This window comes from Dipodomys ordii, unplaced genomic scaffold (assembly GCF_000151885.1).
Source record: "Dipodomys ordii isolate 6190 unplaced genomic scaffold, Dord_2.0 Scaffold97, whole genome shotgun sequence".
Classification (NCBI taxonomy): domain Eukaryota; kingdom Metazoa; phylum Chordata; class Mammalia; order Rodentia; family Heteromyidae; genus Dipodomys; species Dipodomys ordii.
The window spans coordinates 3,969,324-3,984,379 of record NW_012267313.1 but is presented as its reverse complement, the minus strand read 5'-3'; the positions used below and the strand labels follow the sequence as shown (position 1 = coordinate 3,984,379).

The window sequence follows — 15,056 nt, the reverse complement described above, 5'->3', positions numbered from 1 at the left end:
AGTGGAACAAGAGGCCGAAGTGAAGACCATATTATCTAAATATGGTAGCCAATAGTCACATGTGGCTTTTAAGCCTTTGAAATATGCTTAATCAAAATTGGGATGTGGTACAAGGAAAATGCACTCTGCATTCTAAGATATAGTATGAACAAAATGACAAAATATCTCATTAATTATTTTAATATTTTGTACATGTTGAAATTATAATATGTTGGAATGCTAAATATATTGGCTTAAATCAGTGTCATTAAAAATTAACTTCACCCTTTAAATTTTTTTATGACTGTAGCTGCTGGAAAAATGTTAAATTAACTATGTAGTTTGCACTCTACTAGATCAATGATTACATTCCTAATCAGTTGAAACTCATCTAGCTACTTCTACTGTGCTTTCAGTCAAGCAAATCTGAACATCAGGAGGTATAATCCATGCCCCCTTAACACATGTAACTTTTCAATTCCTTTCTCTTAGTAGCTTGCACATCTGTCCTCATTTCCAGCTCCCCAGCTGCTATAGGTTATTATAAACCCATTTAACTTCTTTTTCTACCTAATGGCTCCTCCAATCGACACTGCTCCTTCAAGCTTTCAGTCTCCCCAAGGCCTTCAGAGACATTCAGAAGTCTTCGTCAGGACATTAGATTCCTTTCACAATTGACCTCAAGTTTTTGAACACTCTAACCAACACTCTAGCTTATCATGTCTTCACAAGTGCCTTTCTCCTGTATGGCAGTTCTCCATGCCCAGTCCAGCTCATCACAAACAGCAAAATGGTTAAGAGTTAGAGAGCAGAGTTGGAGTCTTAGCTCTGGAAAGTATTGTCAAACTTGTAAAAAGTTAATAAACCTCACTGATCCTCACTTTCTTTTAAGGAATAAAATGGACCCAAAAGAGAATTTTTGTAAGGATTAACTAAGACAATACCTGATATGGCAACTGATCCAATGTACACCTATGATAAATGTTACTGTGCATTTCCTGGAGACATGTTCCCTGTCTGTGTCCCAACACACACACACACACACACACACACACACACACACACACACACACACCTCTACCCAGACTACCCCAGTTTCTCCCTTGAGCTTCCTTACTATTCTGAATACTTCTCAACCATACTGCCAATCAGTATTTAGTTGTCTGTTAACTTACTGATTCTTGCCTCTAGGTAAGCGATTCTCAAAGTGTGATCAGAGGAACAACAGACCTAGCATCAAGTAAGAAATCATTAGAAATACAGATTCCTATTTTTACAAAAAGAAGAAAGAAAGAAAGATTCTTGGGACTTATCCCAGAACTCTTGAATCAGAGACTCTAGGACTAGGGTCCCCCAATCTGCATTTTAACAGACCCTCAAGGTCTGTCTGATATTATACATTTGAGAACAACTGCTAGATTAGGTTTCACTGGTCCGTATCATATCTGCTTCATGTTGTACTGCTGCTCAATTCAGTGACTAGGTTAAATGGAAAAAAAAATGGTTGACTGAATCCTGGTGACAATCTGGGGTTCAAAGATATCAAGTCGGGGATGCCATGGTCTGATTCAGGTAGAAAAAAGGAACTACTCACAACAAGTATGTGTGGCTTTTCAAAGTATTCCTACAAACTCATTGTAAAAATGTATTACTTTAATGTTATACTTGTATGTTGTGTTTTATAATCTGCTGGGGAAAAGTAGATGTTTCTGAATATAGGTATACAAATATGATTCACAAAATACAATTTAAATGTTCAAAATTAGTTCTAAAATCTTTTACATATTTAGTGTTTATGGGCTTTCTATGTAGCATAATCTTCTATTTTGATTGTAACATCAAATATTTATAATAAATATATTACAAAGTTAAAATAGTTAAAGTTTGATGTTAATATAGAAATAGCAACAATCTCATTTTGTTTGAAACTATATCTTAATATAGAGACTATATTATTCATCCTATTTTGGGTTGAAGTAAAATAATCACCTAGCAGTTTTTCAAGTAGAAGATATTACTGTTCAATTTTTTAAGTATTGATATAAATATGTAGTGTAAAAAAATTAAAGCCGTTGCAGGCATCTGATTCTTGACAAATGAACCAAAAACATGCATTGAAGACAATTTCTTCAACAAATGGTGCTTGGCAAATTTGATATCCACATGTACAAAACAGAAACAAGATCCTTATTACTCTGACAAAAATTAATTCAAAATGGGTCCAAATTTTTATTGTAAAACATGAAAGTTTGAGACTACTAAAGGAAAGCCTTCAGAAAACATTTTAACCTATAGGCATAAACATCAGAATTCTAGTAGCTCAAGGTAATAACAGCAAAAATAGACAAATGGGATTATTTCAAAGTAAAAGCCTTTGCACAACAAAGCAAGTAATTACCAGATTGAAGAGACAACCTACAAGATGGTAGAATATTTTTGCCAATTATCCACCAGCTAGAATTATCCAGAATATATAAAATAAATTCAAGAAAATTAAACATCCAAAAAGCAAATAATGCATTAAAATGGACACATGAACTGACAAAAGTTAGAAGCCCAGATGGCCAAGAAATATATGAAACATTGTTCAATATCTTTAGCCATCAGGGAAATGCAAATCAGAACTACACTGAGATTTCATCTTAGAATGGTTATCACCAAGAAACCAAAAGAACAGAAACAAATTCTGAATGAAGATTTGAGGCAAGAGTAATCTTCATACATTGTTGTTAGTAATGTAAATTAGTCCAGTCACTATGGAGATTAGCATGTGGAGTCTTCAAAAAACTAAAATTAGAAGTACCATATGATCTAGCTATAACACTCCTGGGTGTTATAAAGGAGTGTCTTCCTTTATATGTGTTTAATGGATCCTTAAAGGAATCAAAGGCAGCTTAGAACAGACATACCTCTATATCCAAACTTATTCAGGCATGAGTTATAGACTAAGCCTCAGTACCTATGAATGGTTGGATAGATTAAAAAATATGGCATATGTACATAGGTATATATGCATTTTAAAATATGAACTAGGAAGTTGAGCAAGCTTTGATTATTTCTTACTTTGTTGTTTTCCTTTTTCCACATGGAACATCTACTAATATATTTTGCTCATTTTTCAATTGGTTTGCTTGCCCCTTTTATTTGTATGAGCTTATATACTGTACTTGTCAAGCCTTTTGCTGAGATAAATGTGCTTCAAATATTTTCTACCAACTTCTCACTTGGCATTTAAGCCTTTAATCCATTTGAAATTTATTGTGATATCTTCTACAAGACTGGAATCCAATGGGATGTTTTTCCACTTGGAGGCTAGACAATGGTTGAATAATCCATCTGGTCCCTGTTAATCTGTGATGCCTACTTGGTAAGGCTCAGGTGCAAAGAATCCATTCCAAGACCTTTGATTGTGATTTAGCCAATTACTCTACAGATTCTTGAAAACAGATTTAATTATTGTATTATCATGTAGGGGGCTTTGTTTCAAAAATCTTTTTACCTGTTCTTATTGCTTTTATTATCACTACAGCTGAGATGTAGAATAATTCTGACAAGGTAAAATATAAATCTTGACATGTAGCAAACTCGATTTAGGGAATGGAGGGTGAGTGATTTCTGTACTGCGTTGACCTTGGGTCACATGTAAACTGTGGTAGCCTCTTCTATCAGTCACGCTTTCCCTGTTCATGTTGAAGTCCCTCCCATCACATGGGTCTTAAAGCATATGAGGCTGGCCAATGCTATCTAATCACAATTCATCATACCAAGGTGGTCCCCAACCTCCTTGTCCAGGCTCTTGGACTTTATGTCTGCCTTCTCCACAGGTTGTTCTGCAGAACCTTCTGGTATGTGTCATCCTGTTCTACACAGTATACTATGCATCTCTATGCATGTTCTGCCTGATACTCAAGTAAGTGGCACATTGTCTTCCAACAGAATAATAAAGGAGTTTGTGTTTAATATTTGACAGGTCTTTAGGGATTAGAAAATTCAGACTTTTATGGCATTTGAGTTAATTAAAATAAATATAATTCGATGTCCTATCTTTGAAAATAATCAAAGTAGCTATTATGAAATGATAGTGAATAGAACCAGGAAGAACTCTTCTTACCTCTGTGGATGGCTGTCAGGGAAAGAGAATGGGAGTCTATTACTTCCTGAGCTGGTAGTCAATCAGAGGAAGTTTGAACTAAATGAGTGATTACAGATCATGTGGGTTTGACTTACATACCTTCTGATAAATATTGGAAGCAGCTTTGGACAGTAGATAAGAATACCTAATTCTAGCCAGATTCTGGCCTAGATTCTTAGTAACTTCCAAATTTATATTGACCAAGCCGTAAGAGCTTCTTTTATTTTAGTGTCTTCATTTGTCCAATGTAAATAAATAATAATCCAAAAAATAGTTATTATGGTGATAAAATCAAAATAGTCTATGTGTTTTTAATGGTATCATTTCTATGGAAGTGTAATTTTTTTGTCTTGCTATGGTTGAAAATTTTTTCTACAAATTTAGGTTGCCAATAAAACTGCTTTGAAATAAACTATGTATAGATAGATAGATAGATGTAGATATACATATATATATATATATATATATACAAGTAACTTCCAACAAATTGAATGTTTCCATAATGTAATTCCATTACAAGCCAGAAATTCCATTTTAATTTGAAAATTAATAACAAAAGTAGTTGGAGTGGCTTTTGCAATGGAAAAAGAATGTCATTCAACATGCTTACCAACCTACAGAGGAATCATGTAGTTCTCATACATAGTCTAGCATCTGCCCGGGCTGGAGCATACCTGGAGCAGGAAATTGGCAAGACTTGGGGTCCTCTGAACATGGTAGTTCAAGAGTTTATAATGAACCTGGGCCAGCGGTTCAGATTTTTATAAAATTGGACCTTAAAGCTCCAGCTGGCAGCTAAATTATTGACTAAATACACAGTTGCAAACCTGGGCACAGCAGAAAGTTAGGTATATGCTTTATAAATTCTGTTTTTAGAATCAGAAGGAATCTCACAGTTTAATCTCTTCAATTTACAGCTAAGAAACTTCAGCCCAGAGAGGCTAAGTATTGTCCAAGTTCACCATTATAATGCCACCAGGATTAGAACCTGGGTCTTGGTGCCTCTAATCCCTTTCTTTCCCTGTATTTAAAGTTCTCCCACATTTAGAAGGAACTACAAAGATTACATCAGACATCTCAAAATAAATTTAAATCCAAATGGTTGACAGAGTGGATTTAATTGGCAAAGAAGAAAATGTAGACTCTTGACAAGAGTATGTAGACAAGAGTATGTGGTGGTTTAGTATGTGCTGGCCATCCAAGTTGGCTAGTTTTCAAATGTGCTCAACATGAGGAAACTCAGTGGCCTATATGAGAATCTTCGATGTGCCCAGTTATAAACTATCTCTTTCAATGTAAATCATTTTCATTTGTTACACCTCAGGGTATATGACTTGGACATCCTGGCCCCATTTGATTTCAAAACGAGTCCTTCATGGCTGAACACAAATTATAAAGGTAATTATTATTAATTTTCAATCCTGTCAATCCTGCCTCCAAAAATCAAAACTTCTTTAAAATAAAAACTGTTAAAATATTAGGCTTTCTAGACAATCTTAGGTATATTATATCTGACTTCAAGAATTAATTAGGAAAAGAGTTATAAAATTTTGAAGTGGCTGTTCTGGACCATGTAACTGGGTAATATAAGAAGGAGAAGGGAAATAGAACTCTTACATGAACTTTTAAGGTATTGTGGATAAATTTTTGTTTTTGTGTGTTGTAAAGAAAAGGGGGATAAAAGCAATGAACTGATGTAGAAAAGTGGGAGATACAAAATAGAAAATATGGCAGTGAAGGAGTCTGTACAACATAATTTCATTTTTGAAGAATTAAATGTATGGAGTCAGTGATAAGAAGTCTAGAAAATTATTCCACTAATTGTTATCTCCCAACTGGGATCACAGAAAACTTCCATTTTCAACTTCATACATTTCTGCTTTCCCTTATTTTTCTTCTTTGTTACAGAGGAAATATGCAGAACAGTAGTCTATCAAAGATGGACCATAATTAATTGAATACTTCAGAACAGAGGATCTGGAATGTGCTCAACACACAGGAAATTGATGTGTGTGAAGTGATAGATAAGCCAGTTACCCTGAGCCGATCACTACAGATTATATACTAGAACTGAAATGCCACATGATGTTAGAAATGTTTAGCTACGATGTGTCAATTGGAAAACAAAGTTTTATGAAACATACAATTAATTGCAGAGAAACAACAATAAGAAAGAATATACTTAAGAAAATTTCTTTCTTTTAAATTTAATGAATACATTGTTTATTCATAAGCTGTATTTATGGTAATAAAAGCATCTATTTCTGTTTGACTACATGTCAAACATAGTTCTTTTCAGAGTGTTTGTGAGTTTGCCTCATCTTCGGAAAAGTAAAATTTTAATGTCATCTTCCATTATTGACACCTTGGAAATATCTGTAAATAGAAAAGAGTAAAGAAAATGATCAGATTTATTTTCTACATGTAATAATTCTTAATATTCTGTAAAAACTTCTCCCTAATTAATTCACTAGAAGTCCATGGAGCAATCTTTTTTTTTGTGGGAGGGGGAGGGATATGTAAATATTCAAAATTGCCCATGGCCAAAGAAATTAAATTTCAAATGTGATTTGTCTAGGAAACATGGTCACCTAGAATTACTGAATTCAAATAAAAACCTTTAAAACATCGTTCTCAAATACATGAACTCTCTGGTGCCATTATTTATTCAGTTTTGGATGCCCAAAATATATATGATTATGATTATTGTAAGGAGTTGCAATAGAGCTAATGTTTTGTCTTAACTTACTCCTCTTCATGAATCTCCCTATTGGAAAATAAATTTGCTTTTTTTTTTAAACCAAGACACTCCAGAACTGATAAAGAAATAGTAGCAATGAGAAGAGTCAAGTATAGACCATATATGTGTGTTAAGTAAGAAAAGAGATTTAAAACTCAACTGCTATTATTTAAGTCTGTCTTTAGGCCAGTCAATAAAGATAGGACAACAAAGACTTATTGGAGGAGATTGTTTATACAGGGCAAAGCTTAGAGATGATCTCACGATGTCCAGCTCAGTTTATATCATGTTACAGAATAAGAACATTTTCACAAAGATATCAATAAACCCACAGTTTATTGAATCTCAAATTTGGGGTTTTAGGAGATAAATGCTATCACTCTTCAAAGTTGTTGCTTTGAGCATCTAGAGTTGTTTAATTTTGGACATAAAATGTAAGAGTAATCTCAGGGGCCTGGATATAAGGTCTGCTTCAATAATTCTGTTACTCAAGAGATAAGTTTTAATTAGGACACTGGAAAATGTATATCAGGTGAAACCATTTTAATTACTAATACCTTTCTTGTGTCTGGCACAAGCAATAATTTACAAATTCCTTTCATTTTAAACTAAAATCCTTGCAGCAATTTTTGAGGTAGATAAGACTGTGTTCCATTTCCAGTTTAACTAAAAGGGAACAGATTGAACCAGATGTCAAAATCCTATTCAAGTTCTTAAAACTCTTAAGCTGTGAAGGTGAGCATAGAATGCTGGTGTTCTGACCTCGGATTCTGTATGATTTCCTTTAAATTGTACTTTCTTCTTTCATATCAAAAATGGAGCTTAAATACTCCTCAATAACATATGCAAATACAGCTCATTAAGCACTAAAGTCATATTTCCAAGCAGCTGAACTTTAACCTACAAAAATCTCTAAATGCTGATAAAAGAAGCATCTCCATGTTCTTGGAAGAAGGAGACAGTCTGGTAGAAGAGAGCTCAGCATGAACAACACAGCCACTTCCTTGAGTTTAGGATGTGGAATATACTTACCCAATCTATACTGGCCAAAGGAACATCCATGCAATTGAAATGCAGTCAGTTATGAATTATTCATTCAACTTTTGAAACCTTGAAGAAGAATAAGCTTGATGCCTTTCAAAAGATGGGTGTTTGGGACTTGTTTGTGTTATGCCTTGTTCACTGAGCAATCACCAGCTTGCTGGTTAATAAATTACTTCTGCACAATAGAAAATAAGGTGATTCTTTTATTTCCTGCTTTGAAATATGTAGTGCTTACCTGCCCACATTTATTGATTCCTGAATTATATGGATATACCAATCAGTGGATAGGTTATAAAAAGAAAGAAACAATTTTTTAAAATAAAAAAGTGGCATTATTAACAAAAGGACTTTGGTGCTATATCAAATGTATTTGTCACCTTAAAGTTTGATAAAACTCTCCTTTGAAACTACTACAGTCTGATGGAACCTTCTAGAAGGCAAGAGGCAAACCATTGACCCTTCACATGTTTAAGGCTCTTAGAGATTTGTGATCTTGACCTGTAAATAACTATCTTTATATGTGTTCAGGGAAACTATTCTGTGACAACCATTGAATTTAGAAGTGTTTCCATCAACACCTGCCATTTATGAGGCTCTATTTTATCCATGGTGATAAATTATGCTTCCCAGATGACTATCTGAACATATTAAATTATTACAAAAACACAGAGGAACTTATTTCCAAGTTAGTTGCTCCTGGGTACCAAAGAAATGCTACAGTTCAATAAAACTCTTACTCTGAGTTTTCAGAAATAAAAACTCATAACTGAATTCTTTCATTAATTTTATTACTTTTTTAATGCCTTTTAAAATGAGATTTGTAATCCAACAGCATATTTGCATGCATAGGTTGTATTATAATATTTACTTGTGGTATTTTTATCTTCACAAATACCAAGTGCAAAGAGTATGAAACAGAAATTGTATTTTGTTATTTTTATCTGTAGATCTAACAATGATCAAAAAATAAAATATATTAGAAATTTTTACCTGTTTTTGAGGACTGGGTAAAAGATTGAATGCTGCCCGTGTCTAGCAGATTCTGGGGTGATGAGTAAAGAAATACCCATGCCAAGAATAATTCTTTATTTCACCTACAGGGTAAGGAATGGGTCTAATAGAGATTAGTAAACCAAAGATAACTCCTCAACTCCATGCTTGTATAGGCTCAGATTGGCCCCTGTCTTTCTTAAGTGAGTTACTGGAAACATAAACAAAAGGATATTTTCTAAGAAGGAGAGAAGAAATCAGGAAGTACTAAGGTTAGCCGTATTGGTAACACATCCAGGATACCTGGAATCACTGAGATAAGTATAAATAGAGACTCCTGTCTTTTGATAGGATTTCTGCATGTCACCACTCTTAATCCTGTATGTTTGCTTACAGGGATAAATGGCTATGAGAACAACTTTTCCACTGGCATCATTCAAAATCCAAGCACATTAGTCAAGCCTCCTGCATCTAGCCAATCACAGTCCTACTGGGATTTAATGTTCCCACCATGGGACATTAAAAGAAAAAAGTCTTACCAAAACTTCTTTAGTGAAAGTGTTCATAGTCTTGCTGTCAATTATATTACAGAATTATTAGTTGCTCTAATCTCAGATGATTATCTCTTTTATTTGTAGTTCTTTTGGTCTCGACAGAGCTTACCTACCTTGTTTGTGGATTGCTTTTTGTTCTGGTTGTTGAAGAATGGCTTTGGGATTATGCCATTTCGGTGACTTTTATCCATGTTGTTATCACATCGACTGGTAAGTCTAAGAAAACAGAAGCAAATAAAATGTATTATATCTGATGCTATAGTTAGAACACTCCCTAAGAGTTATAAACTGCTTACTTCATGGAGACATTTTGACAGCACCACCTTCCAATTTGGGACAACCCTGGAATGTATAAATGTATGAATGGTTCCCATTCTCTTTTCTCATTCACCTTGCCTTCTACAAAAGTATTCCCTGAAAATGGTAAAAGATGAGGAACCAAGGCTCAAGGAAAGGTAGAGTATTTTAGGACTGTCAATGTCCCAACAATGATTCTCTTATGAAGAATATAAGTTTAAAGATGTTTTCATTTCTATTGGAGATCTTTGGATGCAAGAAAAAGCATTCACATTTCAGTTGTAACTTTTACTACGAGTGCATCTTACACTTCTCTGACATCAGTATCTTTCTCTTAAAAAAATAAAAAAGGAGGGAGATGTAATGACATTTAAATGACGTTGTAAAAAAATCGCCTGACACAGCATTTAGGAAATGGCAATTACTCAGATGACTTTTTTTTTTTTTGGTCCCTTGTGGGGTTTGAACTCAGTGCCTGGGTGCTATCCCTGAGCTTCTTTGTGCTCAAGGATTGCACTCTTGCCATTTTAGCCACAGCACTACTTGTGGTTTTTGAGTGGTTAGTTGGAAATAAGAGTCTTGTGGGGACTTTTCTGTCCAGGCTGGCTTTGAATTGCAATCCCCAGATCTCAGCCTCCCTTGTAACTAGGCTTATAGGCATGAGCCACTGGTGCCTGGCTTAGGAGATGACATTTTTATCCATCCATTCAAAATTTACTTTTCCACTCCTACATTTTTTCCCCTTCAGTATCCCCAACTATGGTTTCAAAAGCATACTAGGCAAAGTATTTTAATGGTTATTATTATTTATTACAAGTTAAGTCATTGTCATATTGTAGTGCCCTGAACTGTTGAGAGTGTAAGCTGGCTCCAGCTTTATAAGCACAGTTTCCGGAAAAACTGCTACTTCCCAGCCTTATAGCTGTTTGAGAATGCTAGTATATTGACCCTCTACCATGAATTTTATTGAACAGAAACCTTCCATCACCAACTCAGGGAATCTTAAGGCTCCATTCTCCCCATAGAAAGTTCTCTATTTTACTTTAGGACTCCAAGATTTCCTGCAAGACAAACAAGATATTTATACAAACATTTAGTGGCATACAGTAGCCAAACCTTCAGGTTGAAATAAGCTATAAGTCTGGACACAGAGAAGTTAGTAGCTCACTGTTTAACACATAACAAGTAGAAATTGCTTACCAAAGGATTGCTTGCTAGAACAGAGTTCTAGGAGAAGTAATTGAGAATTCTAGAGGGAACAATGTTTGGAGGATTCATTATGGTCATAAAGCCATCACTGTTGTACTTTCCATCCAATCAACCTAGTGAGTGGACGTCATTCTTTAGAGAGGAGTTCCAAATATTTGACATTATACAAGGACTCTTTAGGCAGGCTTAAATACAAACATGAGGCTACCCGGGTTCATGAATGTGAATGACATTTTTTTACTATGTGGATATGATTTGGCCAAAAAGAAACAAGTATTTCCTCATAAGTAATAAAAAAAATAAGAGTTCTGAAAATGAACAGTATTTTTTTTCTGTTGCAGTTATGTTGGAATTCCCATTGACATCACATTGGTGGGCTGCTTTAGGTATAGTTCTAGTCTCTGTTCTCTACTGCAAATGATTATGATGATGATGATGATGATGATGATGATGTTGATAAAGATCAACAATCAAGTAGGCTAGATTTTGAAAACAGTACAGTATGGGGAAAACCACACCTGTCAGGTTCAAAGAGCATAGTGTAATAAAGTCCATTTAAGTGTCTCAGCCCTTTTCTCCCTATCAATACAGTCTAGAACACAGTAGAAATTCTCATGCATGCAGAGCAGGAGCACCTTAATAAAATGTAGTCAGACCTGCAAGGATTATTTCATGCTGGCATTGTCCATTCATGGATTCAACGTTGAGCAGCAAATGCACAGGGAACCATCTGAGCCTTTTCCCCTTCAAGACATGATCGTACGAAGGCCCAGGATGGCTGTGAACCTGTAATGATCCTGCTACAGTGCTGAGAAGATGGCTATATACAAACATGCCCTAACTGTTCTGAATCTTCTTAATTCTTATACAATACATAACTTGAAACCAAGGAAATGAACTGTAATTTACAATATTTTCAAGTTCTTACAATTGAGGAGTTCTACAAGGCACCTAATTGTATGAGGAAAGATTTCCATTGTGGTATTCTAATACTATCATTTCCTAGAGGTGCTCAAACACATTTAGCTCACTTTTAATTTTGAACAATGTAGTCTAAATACTACATTTTCCTTAGAATTTTGTCTTATAAAAAATGAAAATCACCTGAATGCCAATAGATCAAGCCTGTAATCCTAGCTACTCAGGGGGCTGAAATCTGTTCAAAGCCAGCCTAGGCAGAAAATTCCCCAAGGCTCTTATCTCCAATTAACTACCCCAAAGTCAGATTGTAGAGTTGTGGCTCAAGTGGGATAGCACCAACTTTGAGAGGAAAAAAAACAACGATGTAAGAGCTCAAGGCCCTGAGTTCACATCCCAGTGTTGGCAATAAAGAAAAAAGTCAAGATAAGAAACAGCAAACATACAGGAAGTGATATTGTTATCATTTGAACTTACTTATTTATAGTTTTCCTTAATCACATTATGTAACATTTAGAAATTTAGGAAGGAAAATTAGCACTACAAGACGAATGTTTCTTTGTACTAATAAGCTGTAACATGGAATAAGCCGGATGCTTCCAAACAGATTTCAATATTTGTCAAGTATGGAAACTATTTACTTCCAAATCTGTTGCGTTTGGCTCCCAAATAGAAAGATTATATAATTTTTTAAAAAATATTTTTCGTCTTGATCTGGCACTAATCTTGCCTAATATCTTCAATCTGTTTTGAAAACAGCAAGCAAACCCAAACATTTTCTTGTATTACAATTTTAATAGTCCAAATAATATTAATAATACTTACACTTATTTATCACTTACTATAAGCCAGGAACATTGCATTTATCTCACTAATGTTTATTATAATTCTGTGAGATAAACATTATGTTCTATCTTGTGAATGTAGACACCAAGCTTATAGAATTGAAAAATTTGATAGAATTTCCACAGCTTCTTCTTTTTTTGGGGGGGGGGGTGTTGTCCGGTTGTGGGGCCTGAACTCTGGGCCTGGGCACTGTCCCTCAGCTCTTCAGGTCAAGGCTAGTGCTCTACCAATTGAGCCACAATGCCGTTCTGGCTTTTTTCTTTTTACTTATGTGGTGCTGAGGAATTGAACCCAGGGCCTCAAGCATGCAAGGCAAACACTCTACCACTGAGCCACCTTCCCAGCCCTCCACAGCTTCTTCTTTTTTTTTTTGTCTGTCGTGGGGCTTGAACTCTGGGCCTGGGCGCTGTCCCTCAGCTCTTCAGCTCAAGGCGAGCGCTCTACCACTTGAGCTACAGCGCCACTTCCGGTTTTCTGGTGGTTTATTGGAGATAGGAGTCTCACGGTCTTTCCTGCCCGGGCTGGCTTTGAACTGCGATCCTCAGATCTCAGCCTCCTGAGTAGCTAGGATTACAGGCGTGAGCCACCAGCGCCCGGCTCCTCCACAGCTTCTAAGATGAGCACTGTAATGAGATTTTCTTTCTGACAGAGATTACTACTAGAGAGGCTCCCTTGTAGAAATGCTGAAATCTGGGGCTATCATTGTAAGAGATGTTGCAGTAAGACAATAATGAACAAGATGAGATGTACAAGTCATTATGTCGGAAAATGAACTTAACAACCTTAGTGGGGGGTGGGGAGGGGGGAGAAGTATGGGAAGGGATGGGAAGGGGAAACAAAGAGGAGGCAACAATGCTTGATAAGAAATGTACTCGTTATCTTGCCCATGTAATTGTAACTCCTCCGTAAGGTATTCTCACAATAAAAAAAAAAAAAACAATAACAACAACAAAAGTGCCATCAGTAGGTACTAGAAATGAACTGAAGAGAAAAGAATATGGACTGATCAGTTAAGGTCATGAGCTTCCGTGGGGCCTTATGTTGATTTTTCGTTCTTTTCTTTTTTTTTTTTCAAATCAAACCAAGCAAACATTAAGACAATTTAGGAAGAAACCTACAAAATTCAAGGTATTTGTTATCAAACAGTTGGAAAATAGAAAAGTAGAGAATGACTTACTTTTCATTTTCAAGGTGTGCATGCTCATGTGTGTGCACATGTACTGGTAGGACGGTTTGAACTCAGGGAACTTGCACTGTGTCAGCTTTTTGCTCAGCTGTTGTAGTACATGAGCCACATTCTCAATCTAGCTTTCTTCCTGGGGATGAAGACGGAATCACTTGGATTTTTTTTTTCTGTCCTGGTTGGCTTTGAAGCATGTTTCTTTTTTTAAAAAAAAATTTATTGTAAAGATACTGTATAGAGGGGTTACAGTTACATGAGTAAGATAATGAGTACATTTCCTATGGAGCATTGTTACCCACTCCTTCGTTTTGCCCCTACTATCCCTTCCCTCCCCATCTCCCCAACTTCTCCCCACTCCTGTCCCTGCCCCAAAGTTGTAAAGCTCGTTTTCAGCATAGTGTCTTGTATATCTCATTGTTACAATGGGTCAACCTGTGTCCCTATTTAAGCATTTTGTTTTTTCCCTTCCCCTCCCCAAATTAGAAAAAATGTATATACAAGATGCAGAGAACCAGAATCAAATGCAGTGACAAAAGGTTATACCATAGGAGAAAGAACATACAAAAAAATCATAGTACTTTAAAAACAACAGCAACAAAGAAAAAACCTCTTGTGTCCATATCTTGGGGTTCATTTTGCTTAGCATCATCTTATATGGTCAAACGTACAAAGCTTTTGACCTTTTCTGCTTGTCTGGTAAGATCCTAGACATATACTAGATATTGCAAATAAGGGAAACCATGGGACCTATGTTTCTTTGTGTCTGGCTTACTTCTCAGTGTCCAGAGTTGTTAGGATTACAGACTTGAGTGGCCAGAACTCATTTACATTTTAAGTATTTAAAGCAAATGTTGAGTAATGTTTACATAAAATATTCAAACCCTTACACAGTGCCTGGCTCACAGCAGAGTGTCAATAGTATTTGTTGTGCTTGTGTAGGTAGAATTAAATAAAAGGACATAAAGTACAGAGATGCTTCTAGCATGTCCTATGTACATTTGGGCTTCTAAGAGAAAACATATTCCAGTAGACTACCAAGGAGCCTGGGAAGATTAAAAAGAAAACAGAGGTCAGATAGATAGATAGGTAAATATATGATATGATATACTATTTATGTTACATATGTATCTATTTGTATATAGAGAGCACAAAAATATAGTTATA

General features: G+C 35.5%; 1 protein-coding gene across 1 annotated transcript in view; it reads left to right on the top strand.

Annotated features, from left to right (window-relative positions):
* The window catches only part of Tmem244 (transmembrane protein 244), a 47,814-nt gene that overhangs the window by 16,841 nt on the left and 15,917 nt on the right, over window positions 1-15,056 (top strand). The window contains exons 2-5 of the mRNA XM_013026779.1: window positions 3,804-3,889; window positions 5,436-5,509; window positions 9,524-9,649; window positions 11,287-11,331. Coding sequence (XP_012882233.1) covers window positions 3,804-3,889; window positions 5,436-5,509; window positions 9,524-9,649; window positions 11,287-11,331 — 331 coding nt within the window. The remainder of the gene's footprint in view (window positions 1-3,803; window positions 3,890-5,435; window positions 5,510-9,523; window positions 9,650-11,286; window positions 11,332-15,056) is intronic.